This window comes from Gobio gobio (assembly GCF_949357685.1).
Source record: "Gobio gobio genome assembly, chromosome: 5".
Taxonomy (NCBI): Eukaryota; Metazoa; Chordata; class Actinopteri; order Cypriniformes; family Gobionidae; genus Gobio; species Gobio gobio.
The window spans coordinates 1,534,144-1,559,801 of NC_137101.1; the positions used below are offsets into that span (position 1 = coordinate 1,534,144).

The 25,658-nt window shown below is 43.2% G+C and overlaps 3 protein-coding genes across 4 annotated transcripts in view; all 3 read right to left on the minus strand.

Annotated features, from left to right (window-relative positions):
- Positions 1 to 1,350: 1,350 nt before the first annotated feature.
- On the minus strand, positions 1,351 to 21,519 carry LOC307126404 (uncharacterized protein). Of its 2 annotated transcripts, none has more exons than XM_079816896.1 (6): positions 21,292 to 21,519; positions 18,103 to 18,203; positions 8,992 to 9,147; positions 8,121 to 8,261; positions 3,492 to 3,611; positions 1,351 to 2,358 (listed from the first exon to the last, which is right to left on the minus strand). In XM_079816896.1, the coding sequence occupies exons 2-6, from the start codon at positions 18,201 to 18,203 to the stop codon at positions 2,268 to 2,270; spliced, it is 609 nt and encodes a 202-aa protein (XP_079673022.1). In that variant the 5' UTR covers positions 21,292 to 21,519; the 3' UTR covers positions 1,351 to 2,267. The 2 variants fall into 2 exon arrangements, with proteins under 2 accessions (XP_079673022.1, XP_079673023.1); XM_079816897.1 differs by having other exon boundaries at positions 18,103 to 18,430; positions 21,292 to 21,505.
- A 1,568-nt stretch (positions 21,520 to 23,087) lies between these two features.
- Positions 23,088 to 23,495, minus strand: msgn1 (mesogenin 1; the record flags this gene model as incomplete). Its single annotated transcript, XM_079818356.1, has 1 exon — positions 23,088 to 23,495. One exon carries the CDS (start codon positions 23,493 to 23,495, stop codon positions 23,088 to 23,090), a length of 408 nt encoding a protein of 135 aa, XP_079674482.1.
- Positions 23,496 to 24,875: 1,380 nt separating this feature from the next.
- The window catches only part of gen1 (GEN1 Holliday junction 5' flap endonuclease), a 25,167-nt gene continuing 24,384 nt past the window's right edge, over positions 24,876 to 25,658 (minus strand). The window contains exon 14 of the mRNA XM_079816999.1: positions 24,876 to 25,366. Coding sequence (XP_079673125.1) covers positions 24,939 to 25,366 — 428 coding nt within the window. The 3' untranslated portion in view covers positions 24,876 to 24,938. The remainder of the gene's footprint in view (positions 25,367 to 25,658) is intronic.

Sequence of the window (25,658 nt, forward strand, 5' to 3'; positions counted from 1 at the left end):
TTCTAATCCATTGGCAAATTATTTAGTTTGTTTCAAGCAAAAACTCAATTCATTTTGATTTTTTCCCCCAGGAATCAAGAAAAAATTGTTTGATGAATAGAAAAAGTTCAGAAGAACAGCATTTATCTGAGATGGAAGCTTTTGTAATGACACTTTTAATCAATTGAATGCGTCCTTGATGAATAAGAGTATTAATTTCTTAAAGTTCTTTCCCAAAAATAAACAAATAAATATTCTTACTGACCCCAAAACTTTTGAACGGTAGTAAAATATTACAAAAGCTTCAATCTCAGATAAATACTGTTCTTCTGAACTTTATATTCATCACAGAATCCTAAAAAACTATTGATAATAATCATAATCATATTAGAATGATTTCTGACAGATCGTGATGCTGAAAATTCAGCTTTGCATCACAGAAATAAATTACATTTTAAAATATATTCACATGAAAATAAGTTATTCAACATTTTAATAATATTTTACAATATTACTGTATTTTTTTTTGGTATTTTTAAGAAAAATAAATGCAGCCTTGGGGAGCAGAAGAGCCTTTTATCGAATCTTTCCCCGTTAAAAAACTTTGTATTTGGGACGTGAAAGATATATATATATATAATTTGCAGTATACGCTAAATTATGTATGGAAATGAACATGAAACTGACAAAACTTGTGCGACCCCATGACATCATTACGCACACCATTTTATCAGTAAAAGGCCAAATTGATTGGAGACAGGAAACAAAACTTGGGTAATGCGGACCAGCAAAAATATATTTTGATGAATGTTATTGGTCCCCATTGACTTTCATTGTATTGGGGGGGGGGCAGATTCTTCCAAATATCTTCTTTAGTGTTCAACAGAACTCACAAGTGGAGGAGAGTAAAGGACAGAGTTTTTGGAGCTAATCGTCCCTTTAAAATTCTTGAAACGATTCTTGTTTGCAATGCAATTAATCCATTTTACAGATCTAAATTCAGTTTAGCGTTGTTAAAAAACGTCTTCCAAAGCGTTAACGCCCATGAAACGTGCAACGCAAGATCTTACACGTTCCGCCTTTAATAGCGTACACACGCATCCCAAGATGGAGTTGGCTGATGAACGTCCTGAGCTGTTTTCTTTAAACACACGAGAAATGAGCGTCTCCAAACTTTTGACTCTTTCGTGTTTAAATCACTACAGCGCGGCCTGCGATGATGACGACGAGGGCCCTTGTTTTAAGCATCCAAGCTCTAGTTTTAGGACTCCAGATGCGTTGGATAATAAGCACATTTATTTCATGCACACATCCTTGGACATCCGGCCTGTGCCACTTTACTTCAGTGTAACTTTACTCAATGATAGAACAGTCTTCTATGTGCTTTATTATGCAGTATTCATAATAACCAGTCATTTCCATCATATTTCTGTGCTCATGTGAATTTGTCCATTTGGAGAAATGAGCAGTACTTGCATTTACATGTAAAAAATAAATGGACATTCAGCTTTTAGTTCAAATGAACAGTAAATAAATAAAAAAAAGAGAGGTCATTTTATCTTAACTTTATTGTTTTGCTTGTCAAAACTAAGCCGTTATCTGATTTACATTCACAAATCCACATTATCAGTTACAATACGTGAATGTGCCATAATAACACTTGAAAAACTCAACACAGAGGGGTTTTTATTTTACGTTTTGCTATTTTGAGTCAAATACTCGGGCTTAAAATAGAAAAAAAGCTTGTTTAAAGACGTTAGCGCTACTCTACGGTCATGTGTTTGTGATTTGAACAGAATCATTCAACCAAAGAAACAGGAATACTTTTCAACAGCAATATTCTCTAAAGTAGCTGCACATTTATGATATTAAATCAGTATTAGTTCATGAGCACTACACATGAAGATCTGCTTGGTAAATGCCATGTTTGAGACGTCCAAGGAGTACAGAAATATCAACGACACATGCATCGCCCCCTCTCGGCCTCTTAAAACCTCACTTAGTTTCTTAAAGGAACAAGATTGTTTAAGGCTCACAGGAATAGCACCACGCTGACTACACAACACTTAGGAGTAAAAACACACTTAGTTTAAATCAACTTAAGAACATATGTTGTGTCCTTCTCTTCCTCAGAGTGATTTTAAATGTTTTTCGGGATTTTCCTCAAATGAAGTAACATGTGTAAAAGAAAAAATAAAAGGAAAAGGTAGCGTGTTTCGTTACAGTAAAAGGACCTGCGAGTCTGTTCGGACAGAAATGAGTCATTAACGCTACAGATTTTAGCTGCGTTAAAACTTCCGGCCACCGGGGGGCCCCGGCCAGCGCTGGCCCCTGCCTGGAGGCGGGTGGGGCAGAGGAGGGGCCGATCCGTTGTGGTAGCTGCATGAAAGGATAAAATCACACATTTCGATTGGCCTGCTGTGCTCAAGAGGGGCCGAAACTCGTCATTTTGTAACACAGAATTCAAGAAAAACATGCACTAGCTCAATTGTATGTGACCTTGAGTGTTCTGAAAGGCGCCTTTAAAGGGTTCGTTCACCCAAAAATGTAAATTCTGTCATTAATTCCTCACCCTCATGTGGTTGGACACCCGTCAGACCTCCGTTCATCTTCAGACACAAATGAAGATATTTTAGTGTAAAGCTGATGCTGAGAAAGGCTTCAGATAGGCCTCCATTGGCATTCAGTACATTTACACTCACAAGACCCATAAAAGGCACTAAAAACGTCGTTACAAAGTCCATCTCACCACAGTGACTCTAGAATAATTTTACGAAGCGACGACAATAGTTTTTGTGCGCAAAAAAAATCAAAATAACACCTTTATCCAGCTTGTTCTTGTCTTCCGTGTGTGTCTCCACGACGCATGCGCAAGAATATGAGCAGATCCGGCGTTCGGACACATGACCCAGAATATGATTTGTTTACGAGCAGAGGAAGACGCGCGTATCTCAGCTGTTGAATTCTACATTGATCTGCTTTAGGTCTCGGCGTAGTTCTCAAAATCGGGCTAAAGTGGCATTTAATGGATTCCCGAACGCTGGCGCTACGTCATATTCTCGCGTATGCGTCGTGGAGACGCACACGGAAGACAAGAACAAGCTGGATAAAGGTGTTATTTAGATTTCTTTTGCGCACAAAAACTATTGTCGTCGCTTCGTAAAATTATTGTAGAGTCACTGTGGTGAGATGGACTTTGTAACGATGTTTTTAGTGCCTTTTATGGGTCTTGTGAGTGTAAATGTACTGAATGCCAATGGAGGCCTATCTGAAGCCTTTCTCAGCATCAGCTTTACACTAAAATATCTTCATTTGTGTCTGAAGATGAACGGAGGTCTGACGGGTGTCCAACCACATGAGGCTCAGTCATTAATGACACAATTTACATTTTTGGGTGAACTAACCCTTTAAATAAAATGAATTATTATTATTATTATGATTATGTGGTCACGCCGGGGAGGCTCTTCGCATGTGCGTCTGTGAACGTGAGGAGCGGATGAGTGCGGCCTTACCCTCGGGGGTGGAAGAAGCGCGGCGGGCCGGGCGGCATCATGCCCCGTCCTCTCGGGTGTGGGGGCCGCCCTCTGAAGGCCGGGTGCCCTGGGGGCGGGGGGGGCGGCGGAGGGCCGTGCCTGTGACGACAAACACACACTTTATTCCAAATATCTTCTTTAGTGTTCAACAGAACTCACAAGTGGAGGAGAGTAAAGGACAGAGTTTTGGGAGCGAACCGTCCCTTTAAAATTCTTGAAACGATTCTTGTTTGCCATGCAATTAATCCATTTTACAGATCTAAATTCAGTTTAGCGTTGTTAAAAAACGTCTTCCAAAGCGCTAACGCCCATGAAACGTGCTTTTTTTTGTAGACCATGAACTGTGCAATGCAAGATCTTACGCGTTCCTCCTTTAATAGCGTACACACTAGGGGTGTAACGATTCATCTACTACATCGATGTATCGATTTATTTTCCTATGATCTAACTACATCGATCTGTGCTCGGCAAGTTGGCCTTTCGAACGACATATATCGATCTAACATTATTTTAAAAGGTAATCAATCGATTGTATCGATAATAGGAAATAACCCGTTGGATTTTAACACATCAGACTTTATATGGATGCTTTTTCTTAGCACTTTTAATAATAAAGGCGTTAAACGTTACTCGATTCAGTCTGCCTATCTGTGACATCATCGCAACCAGTGTTGGGCACGTTACTTTAAAAAAGTAATTAGTTATAGTTACTAGTTACTTCTTACAAATAGTAACTGAGTTAGTAACTGAGTTGCATCATTATAAAAGTAACTAATTACCAGGGAAAGTAACTACTGCGTTACTTTTTTTCTTTTTCTTTTTTCAAATGTTCAAATATGTCAAATAACTTGGATGCCCCCAATATTAGATATGTTAAATGAATGAATTGGACACTAAATAGAATAAATTATTATTATAAAACATTGTACATTACTGAGCACTATTGTAATGTTGCTGTGGGACAATGTGAGAGACGCCTATCAAATTCAATATATTATTGTAAATATTATCAGTAGACCTACTGTAGTGTAAATATTGTGTAGTTCTGCGGTCAGATCATGTTGATATTTTTGAAAAAGAAATCTGTAGAGTCATTGAAGAGTAGTTGGTTACATTTTATCTTTGTTAAATATTGTTTGTTTATTAAACTGAGAGTAGTAGCAGCTTCAGCCAGTTTATTCAATCTGAAGAAATGTTGGTTGCACTTTATTTTTGATAATAATATTGTATTTGTATTATTTTAATGTTGAAAAACAACAGCAAAAGTAGCAGGTAAACCTACTATTAATTAAACCTGAAGAGAAGTTAGTTGCACTTTATTTTTGATATTAATATTGTAATATTTTTATGTTGGAAAACAAAAGCAGAAGTAGCAGGTTAACCTACAGTTGAAATGTTGGTTGCACTTACTGTGCTTTTATTGAAAATGTATTGAATATTGAAAATGAGAGCAGAAAAGGTTAAAGGGTTAGTTCACTCAAATGTAAATTGTGTCATTAATGACTGAGCCTCATGTGGTTGGACACCCGTCAGACCTCCGTTCATCTTCAGACACAAATGAAGATATTTTAGTGTAAATCTGATGCTCTGAAAGGCCTCCATTGGCTCAACTTTACACTCTCAAGACCCTTAAAAGACACTAAAGACTAAAGTTACAAAGTCCATCTCACTACAGCGGCTCTACAATAACTTTATGAAGACGAGAATAGTTTCTGTGCGCAAAAAAACCCTAAACAACGACTTATAGTGATGACGATTTCAAAACACGGCCTCATGAAGCTTCGAAGCGTTATGAATCAGTGAGTCGATTCAGCGGTTTGAAGCGTTATGAATCAGTGAGTCGAATCATGATTCGGATCGTGTGTCAAACTGCTGAAATTTGGCGCTTCAAACCGCTGAATCGACTCACTGATTCATAACACTCCAAACCGCTGAATCGACTCACTGATTCATAACACTCCAAACTGCTGAATCGACTCACTGATTCATAACACTCCAAACTGCTGAATCGACTCACTGATTCATAACACTCCAAACCGCTGAATCGACTCACTGATTCATAACGCTCCAAACCGCTGAATCGACTCACTGATTCATAACGCTCCAAACCGCTGAATCGACTCACTGATTCATAACGCTCCAAACTGCTGAATCGACTCACTGATTCATAACACTCCAAACTGCTGAATCGACTCACTGATTCATAACACTCCAAACTGCTGAATCAACTCACTGATTCATAACACTCCAAACTGCTGAATCGACTCACTGATTCATAACACTCCAAACTGCTGAATCGACTCACTGATTCATAACACTCCAAACTGCTGAATCGACTCACTGATTCATAACGCTTCAAACCGCTGAATCGACTCACTGATTCATAACACTCCAAACTGCTGAATCGACTCACTGATTCATAACACTCCAAACTGCTGAATCGACTCACTGATTCATAACGCTTCAAACCGCTGAATCGACTCACTGATTCATAACACTCCAAACTACTGAATCGACTCACTGATTCATAACACTCCAAACTGCTGAATCGACTCACTGATTCATAACGCTTCAAACCGCTGAATCGACTCACTGATTCATAACACTCCAAACTGCTGAATCGACTCACTGATTCATAACACTCCAAACTACTGAATCGACTCACTGATTCATAACACTCCAAACTGCTGAATCGACTCACTGATTCATAACACTCCAAACTGCTGAATCGACTCACTGATTCATAACGCTTCAAACCGCTGAATCGACTCACTGATTCATAACACTCCAAACTGCTGAATCGACTCACTGATTCATAACACTCCAAACTGCTGAATCGACTCACTGATTCATAACGCTTCAAACCGCTGAATCGACTCACTGATTCATAACACTCCAAACTACTGAATCGACTCACTGATTCATAACACTCCAAACTGCTGAATCGACTCACTGATTCATAACGCTTCAAACCGCTGAATCGACTCACTGATTCATAACGCTCCAAACCGCTGAATCGACTCACTGATTCATAACGCTCCAAACTGCTGAATCGACTCACTGATTCATAACACTCCAAACTGCTGAATCGACTCACTGATTCATAACACTCCAAACTGCTGAATCGACTCACTGATTCATAACGCTTCAAACCGCTGAATCGACTCACTGATTCATAACACTCCAAACTGCTGAATCGACTCACTGATTCATAACACTCCAAACTGCTGAATCGACTCACTGATTCATAACACTCCAAACTGCTGAATCGACTCACTGATTCATAACGCTTCAAACCGCTGAATCGACTCACTGATTCATAACACTCCAAACTGCTGAATCGACTCACTGATTCATAACACTCCAAACTGCTGAATCGACTCACTGATTCATAACGCTTCAAACCGCTGAATCGACTCACTGATTCATAACACTCCAAACTACTGAATCGACTCACTGATTCATAACACTCCAAACTGCTGAATCGACTCACTGATTCATAACGCTTCAAACCGCTGAATCGACTCACTGATTCATAACACTCCAAACTGCTGAATCGACTCACTGATTCATAACACTCCAAACTACTGAATCGACTCACTGATTCATAACACTCCAAACTGCTGAATCGACTCACTGATTCATAACACTCCAAACTGCTGAATCGACTCACTGATTCATAACGCTTCAAACCGCTGAATCGACTCACTGATTCATAACACTCCAAACTGCTGAATCGACTCACTGATTCATAACACTCCAAACTGCTGAATCGACTCACTGATTCATAACGCTTCAAACCGCTGAATCGACTCACTGATTCATAACACTCCAAACTACTGAATCGACTCACTGATTCATAACACTCCAAACTGCTGAATCGACTCACTGATTCATAACGCTTCAAACCGCTGAATCGACTCACTGATTCATAACGCTTCAAACCGCTGAATCGACTCACTGATTCATAACGCTTCGAAGCTTCATGAGGCTGTGTTTTGAAATCGTCATCACTATATAAGTCGTTATTTAGGGTTTTTTTGCACACAAAAACTATTCTCGCTGATTCATAAAGTTATTGTAGAGCCGCTGTAGTGAGATGGACTTTGTAACTTTAGTCTTTAGTGTCTTTTAAGGGTCTTGAGAGTGTAAAGTTGAGCCAATGGAGGCCTTTCAGAGCATCAGATTTACACTAAAATATCTTCATTTGTGTCTGAAGATGAACGGAGGTCTGACGGGTGTCCAACCACATGAGGCTCAGTCATTAATGACACAATTTACAGTTTTGGCTGAACTAACCCTTTAATGTATTACAATTGAACTAAACTCATTAGATAAACGCGTGCGAAAATCGTCCCGGTGTGAACAGGCCTTAACACTAAAATATCTTCATTTGTGTCTGAAGATGAACGGAGGTCTGACGGGTGTCCAACCACATGAGGCTCAGTAATGACAGAATTTCATTTTTGGGTGAACTAACCCTTTAAGCTTTTAAGCATCACCGACTGTCACTTGAACTGACATTTTGACATAATTTTGCCTTTAAAAAGAGCACATTTGGTTGAATGCAGTGTATAAGCAGCAGTGTTTGAGGGAGTGTGTGGACACCTGTGCATGTGTGGTGGAGGACCTCTCATGTGCATGGGTGGAGGAGGTGGAGGCGGCGGACCCAAGCCCATCCCCATCGGCCCGCCTCGACCTCGACGGCCTCGCATGTCCGGATACGGCCACGTCCTGCCCATGCCTCTCCTAAACACAGAACAGGCGAAATCTCATTAACAGCTTCACTCAAATGATGCGGATAAAGGCCTGTACACACCGGGACGAATATCGCGCGCGCTTATCGCCAGCGTTTTTCGTGCCGTTTTTCGGCGTGTCTTGAGTGTTCACACCCAAGCGATTTTCACTGGCGCTGCGCCGAGTGAACGTGCACATTCAGTCGATGCGCTCGCGGTACACAAGATGGTGCTGCGGCACTTTAAGCCTCTGACACTCGCTTGTCACACAGAAGAAGAAGAGAGACAGTATTTACGTGCTTGCCAAAACCACAGACATATTATGTCTATGGACAAAACCATTCACACACTTTTTGCTAACTGGCGAGCAGCATTAGCAGTTCATCTTCTTCTTTGTCTACTTACTACTTCTTCGTCGTATCAATGTGTGCTCGGCAAGAGCGTTTTGTGCTTGAGCGCCACCAAGTCGTGTTTTACTGTCACTTCAGCAGCTCCAGGCACGTGAACAAAAGCGCAGATCTCATTGGTCGGACAGTTTTTAACGCGCCGCGTCAAAATAAAAAAACGAACCCGAGGCGGTTTTTTTAAAATGACGCTTTTACGCCTGGCGTTTTGCGCGTCGGTGTGCACACTCACATTGGCGGCCATTGTTTAGTCCCGAGGCGTTAAACGTCGGCGTTAAACGCGTGCGAAAATCGTCCCGGTGTGAACAGGCCTCAAGACTGAAAACACTCGGGCAGGACCTCATGGGTCCAAATCCGTTGGCGAACCCGTCGCGGCCTCTGCCTCTCATGTGACCCGGCGGTCTGAAGCCCTTCATCATCATCATCATCCCACGCCCGCCACGAATCCCGCGGCCCATCCGGCCTCCTCTGCCACGAAACTTCATTCCTCGACCCCTGCAAATAACCAGAGAGACAGAGTCACTGCAGAAGATGAAGAGTTCTAACGCAGCTCAGGGACAGCGGCTGTGGCTCATGCGCAAAACTGGAGCATCACAGAAAACATGTGCGCAGAAATCAGCATCTTCAGTCGTCAGTTCCTGGGAAATTGAAGTGAAAGTGACTAAAGTGAAGTGACATGTGGCCAAGGTGACCCATACTTGGAATTTGTGCTCTGCGTTTAACCCCTCCAAGTGCACACACACAGTAGTGAACACACACACACACCGTGAGCATGAGTGTCGTCTCAGAGCGTCAGGCGAAACACACACACAAACACAGGCACACAAACACACACACACACACACACACACACACACACACGTGTCGTCTCAGAGCATCAGGCGAAACACACACACAAACACAGGCACACAAACACACACACACGAGTGTCGTCTCAGAGCATCAGGCGAAACACACACACAAACACAGGCACACAAACACACACACACACACACACGTGTCGTCTCAGAGCATCAGGCGAAACACACACACAAACACACAAACACACACGAGTGTCGTCTCAGAGCGTCAGGCGAAACAAACACACACACACACAAACACACACGAGTGTCATCTCAGAGCATCAGGCGAAACAAACACACAAACACAGGCACACAAACACACACACACACACACACACGTGTCGTCTCAGAGCATCAGGCGAAACACACACACAAACACAGGCACACAAACACACACACACACACACGTGTCGTCTCAGAGCATCAGGCGAAACACACACACAAACACAGGCACACAAACACACACACACACACACGTGTCGTCTCAGAGCATCAGGCGAAACACACACACAAACACAGGCACACAAACACACACACACACACACGTGTCGTCTCAGAGCATCAGGCGAAACACACACACAAACACAGGCACACAAACACACACACACACACGTGTCGTCTCAGAGCATCAGGCGAAACACACACACAAACACAGGCACACAAACACACACACACGAGTGTCGTCTCAGAGCGTCAGGCGAAACAAACACACACACACACACAAACACACACAAACACACACGAGTGTCGTTTCAGAGCATCAGGCGAAACACACACACACACGAGTGTCGTCTCAGAGCATCAGGCAAAACAAACACACAAACACACACACGAGTGTCGTCTTATAGCGTCAGGCGAAACAAACACAGACACACACGCGAGTGTCGTCTCAGAGCGTCAGGCGAAACAAACACAGACACACACGAGTGTCGTCTTATAGCGTCAGGCGAAACAAACACAGACACACACGCGAGTGTCGTCTCAGAGCGTCAGGCGAAACAAACACAGACACACACACACACACACACAAACACAGACACACACGAGTGTCGTCTCAGAGCGTCAGGCGAAACAAACACACACACACACAAACACGAGTGTCGTCTCAGAGCGTCAGGCGAAACAAACACACACACAAACAAACACAGACACACACGAGTGTCGTCTCAGAGCGTCAGGCGAAACAAACACACACACAAGCACACAGACACACACACACACATACGAGTGTCGTTTCAGAGCATCAGGCGAAATACACACACACACACACACGTGTCGTCTCAGAGCATCAGGCGAAACACACACACACACACGAGTGTCGTCTCAGAGCATCAGGCAAAACAAACACACAAACACACACGAGTGTCGTCTTATAGCGTCAGGCGAAACAAACACAGACACACACGAGTGTCGTCTTATAGCGTCAGGCGAAACAAACACACACACAAACAAACACAGACACACACGAGTGTTCAGAGCGTCAGGCGAAACAAACACACACACAAGCACACAGACACACACACACACGAGTGTCGTTTCAGAGCATCAGGCGAAACACACACACACACACACACACGTGTCGTCTCAGAGCATCAGGCGAAACACACACACACGAGTGTCGTCTCAGAGCATCAGGCAAAACAAACACACAAACACACACGAGTGTCGTCTCAGAGCGTCAGGCGAAACAAATACACACAAACACAGACACACACGAGTGTCGTCTCAGAGCGTCAGGCGAAACAAACACACACACAAGCACACAGACACACACATACACGAGTGTCGTCTCAGAGCATCAGGCGAAACACACACACACACGAGTGTCGTCTCAGAGCATCAGGCAAAACAAACACACAAACACACACGACTGTCGTCTCAGAGCGTCAGGCGAAACAAATACACACAAACACAGACACACACGAGTGTCGTCTCAGAGCGGCAGGCGAAACAAACACACACACAAACACACAGACACACACACACACGTGTCGTCTCAGAGCGTCAGGCGAAACAAACACACAAACACAGACACACACACACGAGTGTCGTCTCAGAGCGTCAGGCGAAACAAACACACACACAGACACACACACAAACACAGACACACGCTAGTGTCGTCTCAGAGCGTCAGGCGAAACAAACACACACACACACACACACACACACACACACACACACACACACACACACGAGTGTCGTCTCAGAGCATCAGGCGAAACACACACACACACACACACACACACGAGTGTCGTCTCAGAGCATCAGGCAAAACAAACACACAAACACACACAAGTGTCGTCTTATAGCGTCAGGCGAAACAAACACAGACACACACACACACACACACGAGTGTCGTCTCAGAGCATCAGGCAAAACAAACACACAAACACACACGAGTGTCGTCTCAGAGCATCAGGCGAAACAAACACACACACACACACACACACACACACACACACACACACACACACACGAGTGTCGTCTCAGAGCATCAGGCGAAACACACACACACACACACGACTGTCGTCTCAGAGCATCAGGCGAAACACACACAGACACACACGACTGTCGTCTCAGAGCATCAGGCGAAACACACACACACACACACACGAGTGTCGTCTCAGAGCATCAGGCGAAACAAACACACACACACACACACACGAGTGTCGTCTCAGAGCATCAGGCGAAACACACACACACACACACACGAGTGTCGTCTCAGAGCATCAGGCGAAACACACACACACACACACACGAGTGTCGTCTCAGAGCATCAGGCGAAACAAACACACACACACACACACACACACACACACACGAGTGTCGTCTCAGAGCATCAGGCGAAACACACACACACACACACGAGTGTCGTCTCAGAGCATCAGGCGAAACACACACACACACACACGACTGTCGTCTCAGAGCGTCAGGCGAAACAAACACACACACAAACACACAGACACACACACACACACGAGTGTCGTCTCAGAGCGTCAGGCGAAACAAACACACACACACAGACACACACAAACACACAGACACAAACACACATGAGTGTCGTCTCAGAGCGTCAGGCGAAACAAACACACACAGGCACACACACGAGTGTCGTCTCAGAGCGTCAGGCGAAACAAACACACACACACAGACACACACAAACACACAGACACAAACACACATGAGTGTCGTCTCAGAGCGTCAGGCGAAACAAACACACACAGGCACACACACGAGTGTCGTCTCAGAGCGTCAGGCGAAACAAACACACACAAACACACAGACACAAACACACACGAGTGTCGTCTCAGAGCGTCAGGTGAAACAAACACACACACACAGACACACACAGACACGAGTGTCGTCTCAGAGCGTCAGGCGAAACAAACACACACACACAGACACACACAGACACGAGTGTCGTCTCAGAGCGTCAGAAGAAACAAACACACGCACAAACAAACACACACACAAGCACACAGACACACGAGTGTCGTTTCAGAGCATCAGGCGAAACACACACACACACACACGTGTCGTCTCAGAGCATCAGGCAAAACACACACACACACACACACGAGTGTCGTCTCAGAGCATCAGGCAAAACACACACACACACACGTGTCGTCTCAGAGCATCAGGCGAAACACACACACACACACACACACACACGAGTGTCGTCTCAGAGCATCAGGCGAAACAAATACACACAAACACACACGAGTGTCGTCTCAGAGCATCAGGCGAAACAAACACAGACACACACACGACTGTCGTCTCAGAGCGTCAGGCGAAACAAACACACACACAAACACACACACACACACGAGTGTCGTCTCAGAGCGTCAGGCGAAACAAACACACACACACAGACACACACACACGAGTGTCGTCTCAGAGCGTCAGGCGAAACAAACACACACACAGACACACGCTAGTGTCGTCTCAGAGCATCAGGCGAAACAAACACACACAGAAACACACACGAGTGTCGTCTCAGAGCGTCAGGCGAAACAAACACAGACACACACACGACTGTCGTCTCAGAGCGTCAGGCGAAACAAACACACACACACAGACACACACAAACACACAGACACGAGTGTCGTCTCAAAGCGTCAGGCGAAACAAACACACACACACAGACACACACAAACACACAGACACAAACACACACGAGTGTCGTCTCAGAGCGTCAGGTGAAACAAATACACACAAACACAGACACACACGAGTGTCGTCTCAGAGCGTCAGGCGAAACAAACACACACACACAGACACGAGTGTCGTCTCAGAGCGTCAGGCGAAACAAATACACACAAACACAGACACACACGAGTGTCGTCTCAGAGCGTCAGGCGAAACAAACACACACACACAGACACGAGTGTCGTCTCAGAGCGTCAGGTGAAACAAATACACACAAACACAGACACACACGAGTGTCGTCTCAGAGCGTCAGGCGAAACAAACACACACACACAGACACGAGTGTCGTCTCAGAGCGTCAGGTGAAACAAATACACACAAACACAGACACACACGAGTGTCGTCTCAGAGCGTCAGGCGAAACAAACACACACACACAGACACGAGTGTCGTCTCAGAGCGTCAGGCGAAACAAACACACACAGACACACACACAAACACACAGACACACGCTAGTGTCGTCTCAGAGCGTCAGGCGAAACAAACACACACACACAGACACACACAGACACGAGTGTCGTCTCAAGGCCCATTTATACTTCTGCGTTGAGTGTACGCCGTAGTGTACGCCGTAGGCTACGCGCGTAGCCGACGCCGTCGTGAGCATTTATACTTCTGCGCTGTTGTCTGCGTCAATGTGCAATTCCACATGCAGACGCTAGGAGGCAGTGTCCTCGGGCATGTTGGTGTAATCAAGACAACAGCCGAAGAAGAAGCAGCTTGATGTGTAGAATCTGTACATTCATGTCGGAGTATCAGCAGCAGTGAGAGAGCGGCTTTTCTTGCAGCTTGAGTTGTTGTATCTAATACAAATTAAGCATCTCTAGTTGATTAGTAAAGTTAAATAAGGCGATCTGGCGCTGGAATGCATTTGTGAAACTATGCGGAGCTCGTGGCCGCTGTTTTCAGCAGCGGTGGCTCAGCAAGCGATTGTTGTTGCGGAGACTTCATTCACGAAATATACCCTAATGTGTCCCTGTTCTTGATATACAATTACTGATTAACATCTTTGGTTTTAATGAGAAAATAAATAAACTATATTCAGCGGATCTATGTATTTATTTATTACCATAAAGAATCGCTGGACTGCAAAATAGTGTGTTATAGCAGACGTAAGGAACTATCATCCAATTTCTGGACACACACACACACACTCCTATCGCAGATTTTTTAATTATTTATTGACCTGAGGGAAGGGTTCTGGCAGACCAATCACAGCGCTTGCGGTCCGCGTAGAATTGACGCGTTGTTACATTTTTGGAGAGGTGCGCGTCAGGCTACGGCGTAGGGTACGGCGTATCCAACGCGTCTATGCGTAGGGTACGCCGTACCCTCTGCGTGCACTCGACGCAGAAGTATAAATTGGCCTTCAGAGCGTCAGGCGAAACAAACACACACACAGACACACACAAACACACAGACACAAACACACACGAGTGTCGTCTCAGAGCGTCAGGCGAAACAAACACACACACAGACACACACAAACACACAGACACAAACACACACGAGTGTCGTCTCAGAGCGTCAGGCGAAACAAACACACACACAGACATACACAAACACAGACACACACACAAACACACAGACACAAACACACACGAGTGTCGTCTCAGAGCGTCAGGCGAAACAAACACACACAGAAACACACAGACACACACACGAGTGTCGTCTCAGAGCATCAGGCGAAACAAACACACAGAAACACACAGACACACACACGAGTGTCGTCTCAGAGCATCAGGCGAAACACACACAGACACACACACAAACACAGACACACACGAGTGTCGTCTCAGAGCGTCAGGCGAAACAAACACACACAGACACACACAAACACACACACGAGTGTCGTCTCAGAGCGTCAGGCGAAACAAACACACACACAGACACAGACAAACACAAACACACACGAGTGTCGTCTCAGAGCGTCAGGCGAAACAAATACACACAAACACAGACACACACGAGTGTCGTCACAGAGCGTCAGGCGAAACAAACACACACACAGACACAGACAAACACAAACACACACGAGTGTCGTCTCAGAGCGTCAGGCGAAACAAAAACACACAAACACAGACACACACGAGTGTCGTCACAGAGCGTCAGGCGAAACAAACACACACAAACACAAACACACACGAGTGTCGTCTCAGAGCGTCAGGCGAAACAAACACACACAGAAACACACAGACACACACACGAGTGTCGTCTCAGAGCGTCAGGCGAAACAAACACACACAGACACACACAAACACACACACGAGTGTCGTCTCAGAGCGTCAGGCGAAACAAACACACACACAGACACAGACAAACACAAACACACACGAGTGTCGTCTCAGAGCGTCAGGCGAAACAAATACACACAAACACAGACACACACGAGTGTCGTCACAGAGCGTCAGGCGAAACAAACACACACACAGACAAACACAAACACACACGAGTGTCGTCTCAGAGCGTCAGGCGAAACAAATACACACAAACACAGACACACACGAGTGTCGTCACAGAGCGTCAGGCGAAACAAACACACACAAACACAAACACACACGAGTGTCGTCTCAGAGCGTCAGGCGAAACAAACACACACAGAAACACACAGACACACACACGAGTGTCGTCTCAGAGCATGAGGCGAAACACACAGACACACACACAAACACAGACACACACACGAGTGTCGTCTCAGAGTGTCAGGCGAAACAAACACACACACACAAACACACACGAGTGTCGTCTTATAGCGTCAGGTGAAACAAACACACACACAAACACACACGAGTGTCGTCTTATAGCGTCAGGCGAAACACACACACAGACACACACGAGTGTCGTCTTATAGCGTCAGGTGAAACAAACACACACACACACACACACACACACACACACACACACACACACACGAGTGTCGTCTTATAGCGTCAGGTGAAACAAACACACACACAAACACACGAGTGTCATCTCAGAGCGTCAGGCGAAACACACACACACACACACACACACACACACACACACGAGTGTCGTCTCAGAGCATCAGGCGAAACACACACACACACACACACACACACACACACGAGTGTCGTCTCAGAGCATCAGGCCAAACAAACACACACACAAACACACACACACACACGAGTGTCGTCTCAGAGCATCAGGCGAAACACACACACACACACACACACACACACACACACACACGAGTGTCGTCTCAGAGCATCAGGCCAAACAAACACACACACAAACACACGAGTGTCGTCTCAGAGCATCAGGCGAAACACACACACACACACACACACACACACACACGAGTGTCGTCTCAGAGCATCAGGCGAAACACACACACACACACACACACACACACACACACACGTGTCGTCTCAGAGCATCAGGCCAAACAAACACACACACACACACACGAGTGTCGTCTCAGAGCATCAGGCGAAACACACACACACACACACACACACGAGTGTCGTCTCAGAGCATCAGGCAAAACACACACACACACACACACACACACACACACACGAGTGTCGTCTCAGAGCATCAGGCAAAACACACACACACCATAAATGAGTGTCGTCTCAATGTCAGGTGAAGCGCACACACACACACACACACACACACACACACACACACACACACACACACACAGAGCGTCAGGCGAAACACACACACACACACACAGACAGAGCATCAGGCAAAACACACACACACCATAAATGAGTGTCGTCTCAATGTCAGGTGAAGCGCACACACACACACACAGAGAGCATCAGGCGAAACACACACACACACACAGACACAGACAGAGCATCAGGCGAAACACACACACACACACACACACACACAGACAGAGCATCAGGCGAAACACACACACACACACACAGACAGAGCATCAGGCGAAACACACACACACACACACACACACACACACACACACACACACACACACACACACAGACAGAGCATCAGGCGAAACACACACACACACACACACACACACACAGACAGAGCATCAGGCGAAACACACACACACACACACACACACACACACACACACACACACACACACACAGACAGAGCATCAGGCGAAACACACACACACACACACACACACACACACACAGACAGAGCATCAGGCGAAACACACACACACACACACACAGACACACAGACAGAGCATCAGGCGAAACACACACACACACACACACAGACACACAGACAGAGCATCAGGCGAAACACACACACACACACACACACACACACAGACAGAGCATCAGGCGAAACACCAATTATGATTACTACGATATCCCAAAATTCGCATAAAAAAATGTAATGTTGATGAGCGTAACCAATGACAGCAGTGGCTTTGGTCATGTGACCTCACCTGAACTTGCTGTCAGATGAAGGCTCCTCCTGCGAGGGCGTGTCCACAGCCTCCACCACCTCCGCCCTCGTCTCCTCCACCTGCTCCGGCTCCGCCTCCATCTGGAAAACACCCGTGCTTCAGTTACTATAGGACGAGGATTGAGCCCCCGCAGCAGCTGAGCCAATGAACACGCGGCGTCCGCCTTCAGCCCTTATACCTTCACCTCTGGAAGCACTCGAGGGCCAATGTCAAATGCCTGACGGTTTTCCCTCGGCATGCTGGGATACGAGCAGCTGATCCGGCCGGGGGGGATTTCACAAGCCGGTATTAATAGTGTGAACACACACTGTAAAATAAACAAAAGCATCTCGAGGAAACCGCTGGGGAATTTAACCCCCGTTCTGAGGTACAAATGGAGACTTTGAGATATTGAGACTCATTATAGACCTCATGATATTTCATCAGGGTTCCCACATTTTCCAGGACATTTTCAATTTTACTACGGTGGGAATAAAAGACAAGGATCACGCCAAATATTGCTTAAAAGCCGTCCAGTTTATCGCCATTACGTAACAATCCAGCATTTTTCAATATGAGCTCTTAATCATACATTATGACTATGGAAGCTTGTTTACACCACACTATAGAAAGAAAAGGTAATTGTGACTTTTTATCTCGCTATTCTGACTTTCTCGCAATTGCGAGTTTACATATTTGTGATATAAACGCGAACATTGTCGCAATTCTTTTTTCCTCAGAATTTGACTTTATAACTTGCCATTGCAGATCTCACAATTCTGAGAAAAGAAGTGCAAGATATAAACTCGCAACTGCGCAAAAAAGTCAATTGCGAAGAAAAGACTTGCGAGTTTATATCACGCAATTCTGACTTTATAACACACAAATGTGACTTTATATCAAAATGATGTGATTAGGTGGCAGCTTACGAGTTAACATTCACTGCATAATTTGAGTAGTTATAGCATTAGCTATTAAACATCATTATTCAAAAATACTACTCGCACGCATCAAACTCAGCATTCCTGAACATGTGCTTTCTGCAACTAGCGCTAATTGTTTGTGCCAGCGATAAACTCTTTATACTCGGCTAAAGAAATAACTTTTTTTTAAAGAATTTTCCCAGACGACAACAAGATTTTCCAGGACATTTGACATTTTCTCTAATTTTCCATGTGTTTTCCAGGACTGGAAAATTTGTCATAAATTTTCCAAGTTTTCCAGGACGAGTGGGAACCCTGTTCATATCAAATGTGTGACCTCAAAACCAGCAGCGTTTCAAGTCAAATTTAAGACCATTATCAATTCAATTTAAGACCTATTTAAAAGAAAGAGTCACGAAATTACTTGCAAAGTAAATTAATTAATTCAAATTGAACAAATCAATAAATTCTTATCGATAAACTTGCACAATCCCACCAGGATTTCACAATATTTTTGTGATTATTTTTTTTTAAAATCAAAATGACTTAATTTGTGGTGGTAATTTCCAGAAATTTGCATATTTTAGGGCTGTCAAAAGATTAATCGCGATTAATCCCATCCAAAATAAAAGTTTGTGTTTACATAATATATGTGTGTGTACTCTGTTAATTATTATTTATATATAAATACACACACAAGCATGTATATATTTAAGAAAAAAATATTTTTATATATAAAACATTTATATTTATATATATTATAGATTATATAAATGTATATACATGCAAATATTTCTTAAATATATACATGCTTGTGTGTGTATTTATATATAAATAATAATTAACAGAGTACACACACATATATTATGTAAACACAAACTTTTATTTTGGATGCGATTAATCGTGATTTTCACAGCCCTAGCATATTTACATTTACTATATTATGTATTATATTAGACGCACAATAGTCACACATGACAATAGAACAAACCAAATGCATAATTCTTGTTTATTTTGGTATTCTTTTGTGGTGAAATTACAAATTAATTGCAAATTGCATGATCTCAAAATATTATTTGTAGATTTTTTTTATTGTATTTAGTAATCGTGGAAATGCGAAAAACCGGAGGACTATTAGCTGAAGAATAAAATCCATTTTATGTGTCTGTGGTACAATCTGAAAGAGACTCGATAACTCGATAATAACACGAAAGCTGATTAGCTGCATTATAAGTTACATATTGGTCGCATTTGTTGTCGTAATACAGCGAATTATATCTGGACTAGCGAAAGAAAGAACTACAAAACAAAACTTTCTAAAGCGCGAGCATTTCAATGAGCATTAGAGGTAGCGTTACATGGACATAGGAAAATTAAGACCTGTTTAAAATTATTTAAGACCTAGAACAGAATAATTCCACGAATTTAAGCCTAATATTTTGATTTTTAAATTCTAGACTTTTTAAGACCCAGCGGAAACCCTGACCAGTCATGTGTCGAAACGGGTATATATGTGGCAATAGCCAAAAATACGTCGCAAAATTATCACATTTTTCCTTTTATGCCAAAAACACATTAGGATATTAAGATCATGTTACATGAAGATATTCCTTCCTACTGTAAATATATCAAACATTTATTATTAGAATACGGAATCGCATATTTGGACAACTTTAAAAGGCGAATTTCTCAATATTTAAATAGTGTCATCTCGGACAAATATGGTCCAAATACGACTGGTTTTGAGGTCCAAGGTCACATATATATTTATAAATTAATTCGACTGATATTGATAGGGGTTTCTCACATCATTTATTGGACAATAGTTTGCATACACACCCCCGAGTGCACGATGACATCATCAGTACCTCTGGTCCATTTTCAAATGTTAATATTTCTTTAGTATTTGGACTAGTACTACAGAATCATGTATTTTGCTCGATGTTTATGATGGTGTATAATGAGTACTGTTGCTGAAAGTGTGTTTAGGCCCACAAATATAACACTTGTTACATTGGTTTGACGTTTTAACGCGGTTAATTAATCGATTTCATACATTCGGATATTTCCTGGAGGGTTAAAAATATCCCTGTCGCCATAATCACAGTCGAGGACACACATAAACAAGGAATTGTCACATATTTAACGGACCAGAGCATCTGAGGAGATTCAGAAGAATTAACGACGGCGAATGTGGGATTTAACGGCTCACCTCACCGACATTAAACACACAAACGCTCGATTTGGCGCTTCTTCCGTGACTTACCTTATGAGATTGAGAGCTCTTCTAAACAACGAGCCTTAAAAATATAAAGCGTTATGGACTATACTCTAAAAAAACAAAACAAGCATCCGTCTGTTAAATCGTGAAACCTCGCGCGTTTATTCGGCTTTGAAATGGCGGCCCGCGCCGAACCGTCACATCGAACCCAGATTCTCTTTGTCAGAGCGTCATTGTGCCGCGAGGCCCCGCCCGACCCGAACAAAGGCGCGCTGTGATTGGCCAGTGCGCCTGTCGTAACAACTACGTCATGATAGTCGCTGTTGTGCGTAAACGGCTTTTATTGCTAATGTAGATTTTTTTTTAAATCTCTCCTGTTTGTAATCTTTAATAACTAGTTGGTATGTTTAAAAGCCCTGTCAAATACAAAAAATAAATGTATTATTTTTCGTTAATACCCACGTGATAATCTCTTATTAATTGATATGACTGACGGTTATTATTTATTCTTTTAAACCCATGCAGATATTTTCTTGCTTTATTTTTTGTTGCTATATTAAGTTGTGTGTAGATTGATTTAATATTTTTGGTTTCATAATTAAAAAAACGGTCATATTTTAATGTCAAATCCACTTTTACCTTGACATAACATCCATAAACCAGTTTACATCAACACGAACAAGTGGTTTATTCGGCTATTTAAAATTTTACCTTTAAAAGACACTCTTAATATTAGACAGCGACACTCCACTCAAGCATCAGCATTAAATATTTACAACAGAAAAACACGAGTGGACAAACAAACAAACAAACAGACAGACAGAAAAATAAACATCTGTATAACAGCAGCCCTAAAATCAAAATCAGGTGTAAATATAAAGATTCAGTATTATCTTCAATGTCCAGCTAACAACGTTGTTTAAACGTTACAATAACGTTAGTATTTTTTACTCACATTCCTTGAACATTTGTTTGTAATATATGCCAAGAAGGTTAACGTTAACATTCGTCAAGCACAAATAACTATTCTCGGAATGTTTTCTCTCAACGTTAAGAGAACGTTCAAGTAAAACATCATTATAACACTTGATAAATGGTGCACCACAACCAAACAGAATTGTTTGGCTGCACTGTCCCTTTAAGAAAACGCACATCATAAGGAAGTTCTGGAAACGTTTTCTCTCAACGTTAAGAGAACGTTCAAGTAAAACAGCATTATAACACTTGATAAATGGTGCGCCACAACCAAACAGAATACAGAAACAACTTGAGGGAGCGTAAATGACAGAATTTTTTGAGTGCACTGTCCCTTTAAGAGAACGCCCATCATATAATTCTGAAAACGTTTTCTCTCAGCGTTAAGACAACGTTCAAGTAAAACATCCTTATAGTCATATAGCATGTTAACACTTGACAAATGGTGCCCCACAACTAAACATTCCTCAAAATGGCAGAATTGTTTGGCTGCACTGTCCCTTTAAGAGAACGCACATCATAAGGAAGTTCTGAAAACGTTTTCTCTCAACGTTAACACTTGATAAATGGTGCACCACAACCAAACATCCCTCAAAATATCTGTCTTGTGTTCCGCAAACCAACGAAATTCATACAGAAACAACGTGAGGGGGCGTAAATGAGCATTTTTGTGTGCACTGTCCCTTTAAGAGAACGCCCATCACATCATAAAGATGATTATTTTCTGTTAATAAGTGAAAAGTGAGAGTTGTGGGATCTTCCACGAAGAACTTTAAACATCCGTGGACTCTTTCCATTGCACAAAAGGTTCTTTATAGGGGAAACGGGGACGTTGGCCGGTGCGCCGTAACCCCCGCGCGTGCCCGTCACCCCCGCGCGTGCCCGTCCTGCTGGTCGAGGAGGCTGGACAGTTCTTTGATGTACTGGATGGTGTATTTGAGGGTCTGGATCTTGGTCAGCGGCTGTCCTCTCCTGCTGTACACCGGCGGCAGGTAATCCCGGAGCTGATGCAGCGCCTCCGCCAGACTGCGCATGCGCAGCTTCTCCCGCTCGCTCGCCTTCATCCTCCGCTTCACGCTCATCTTCACTTTGGGCTTGTGCTGCGCCTCGCATCCTCCGCTGCTGGAGCGCGCGTCCGGCGACGAGCACACGGAGTCGAACGACTCGGACCCCGGCGAGGACGAGCACGCGCGGTCCTCTCCCCTGCCCCACTCCCACCGGGACAAAACTTTGGCCGTGTACGCGTCGACGTCGATGTGCTCCATCTCCTCCATCTCACCCGTCCCGTCGGCCAACCGTCGCTTTTATACCTCAGAACTTTACGAGCGCGAGGTTCAAAGGGAGACGCGCGCCTGCGCACAAGGCGGACGCGCGCTTGTCACCCGGGTGCGAATAAGGCGATGTTGGCGGATAATGTGTGAAAAGAAAATAATTAGATTCCCTTTTGTGGGAAATGAGGCTTTAAGTCGACACGACGACATTTAGCGGATTAATGCGATCAGACGCGCGCAAAAGCCCCGAGAATTAACACACACAGCTTCAAAATACATCTTAAAAAATATGTAATCTTATCATCTTCTTAATTAAGTGTATTTTTTTATATTGTGGAGGAAAAAAATATATACTATTTTTCCCAAATATATATTATATTATAAACATTACATTTTTAAAATACTTGATGACTGCCGTATTGAAGACAAATACATCTTTATTATGAATATGGTAAATATTAATGGCAAATAACAAATGCAAGGAATGCTTTATGAATTTAGAATTACTAGAAACAATTTAAAAGTTTTGGATTGTTAAATTCTGGCAGATTTTTATACTTCAACTTAATGAAAATTAGCTGAGCAAATAAAGTTTCCTATATTAGTAAAAACAATTCTGTCCTAAAATAAAATAAAGTTTTCTATGTTTATTTGTACATTTTAAAATGAAATAAAATTTTCTTTTTACAATAAAATAAAATAAAGTTTTCTATATTTATTTGTACAATAAAATAACGTTTTCTATATTAATTTGTACATTTTAAAATAAAATAAAGTTTCCTATATTTATTTTTACAATAAAATAAAAAAGTTTTCTATATTTATTGTTACATTTTAAAATAAAATAAAGTTTCTATATTTATTTATACAATAAAATAATTTTCTATATTTATTTTTACAATAAAATAAAGTTGTCTATATTTATTTGTACATTTTAAAATAAAATAAAGTTTTCTGTATTTATTGTTACATTTGACTTGTATATATAAACACTATATTTAAATGAACATTTTATATTTATATCACACACACACACACACACACACACACACACACGTGTGTAATAAATGTTTTTGTGGGATCTTTATGTCCAGCGCTTAAAGTTTAAAGTTATTAAAACTAGCTCTTGGTTCCTGAACTCCCTCATATGAAGTGTGTTAATGCTGCGCTGGTGTTGAACGTGTGTGTGTGTGTGTGTGTCGCAGCTGTCGATCTTTCATGTCTGTGGAGGTGTGACACCTGTCACTCAGGATCAAGGCCTGACAGGAAGTGCCAGGCGTTTATGCCCTTATTAGGGCCGGACTGTGACTTTTACCCTGATGTTATTCTGAAAAATGCTATTGTGATGATAATATTTCAGATCACACACACACACACACACACACAGCATTAAAAACTAATTTATTCACAAAAGTCAAACATTACTGTGTGTTGTGGGTTGATGGCTCACTTTGTGAACCTCATCTTCAGCCTCTCCGCCAGCGGTCGAGGACTGTCCTCCGAAGAGTCCGAGTCCGAATCCTCAGCCTTCCCATGATGCACCTGGATCACGGGCTCTTTTTCAGGGGTTTTCGCCATCTGGTCATCAGGGCTGGGTTTGAGCGTGGCTTCGCTCCTCCGGCTGGGCTCCGGCTGGACGTCTGCAGACCCAGGGCTGGTTCTGGAACCCGGGGCTGATGGGATCTGGCTCTGGGATGGAGAAGCCGTGAACGAGTCCCAGTCTATAGTGCTGAGCTGCAGCTGGCCAATCACAGCGGACACAGAGAGGGGATTCTGGGAAGGCGGATCTGTGTCCGTGCGGAGAGACATCTGAGCAAACACATCCGACACGCCATCATCGGGATCAGACGGCTTCACTGTCTTCAGCTTCTTTTCTGCACACACACACACACACGCACACACACACACGCACACACACACACACACACACACACGCACACACACACACACACACACACACAAATATCAATGATAAATGTGATAGTTCACTCAAAAATGAAAATTCTGTCATCGAGAAATGAATACAGGTTTGGAACAATATTAGAGTGAGTAAATAATGGTATAATTTTAGAGGTGAACTGTCCCTTTAAGGACAGCGTGTTCACTATAGGCTGCGCCGCTGTCAATTAAAGACCTGCATCTAATATACAGACACGATTGCGATTT

Excerpts from the sequence above, each read along its gene's own strand:
- LOC307126404 (XM_079816896.1), bottom strand. The coding sequence starts at position 18,203 with ATGGAGGCGGAGCCGGAGCAGGTGGAGGAGACGAGGGCGGAGGTGGTG. Across the intron at positions 9,148-18,102 it reads TCATCTGACAGCAAGTTCAG|GGGTCGAGGAATGAAGTTTC; the intron begins GTGAGGTCACAT and ends GGTTATTTGCAG. Across the intron at positions 8,262-8,991 it reads AACGGATTTGGACCCATGAG|GAGAGGCATGGGCAGGACGT; the intron begins GTCCTGCCCGAG and ends TTCTGTGTTTAG.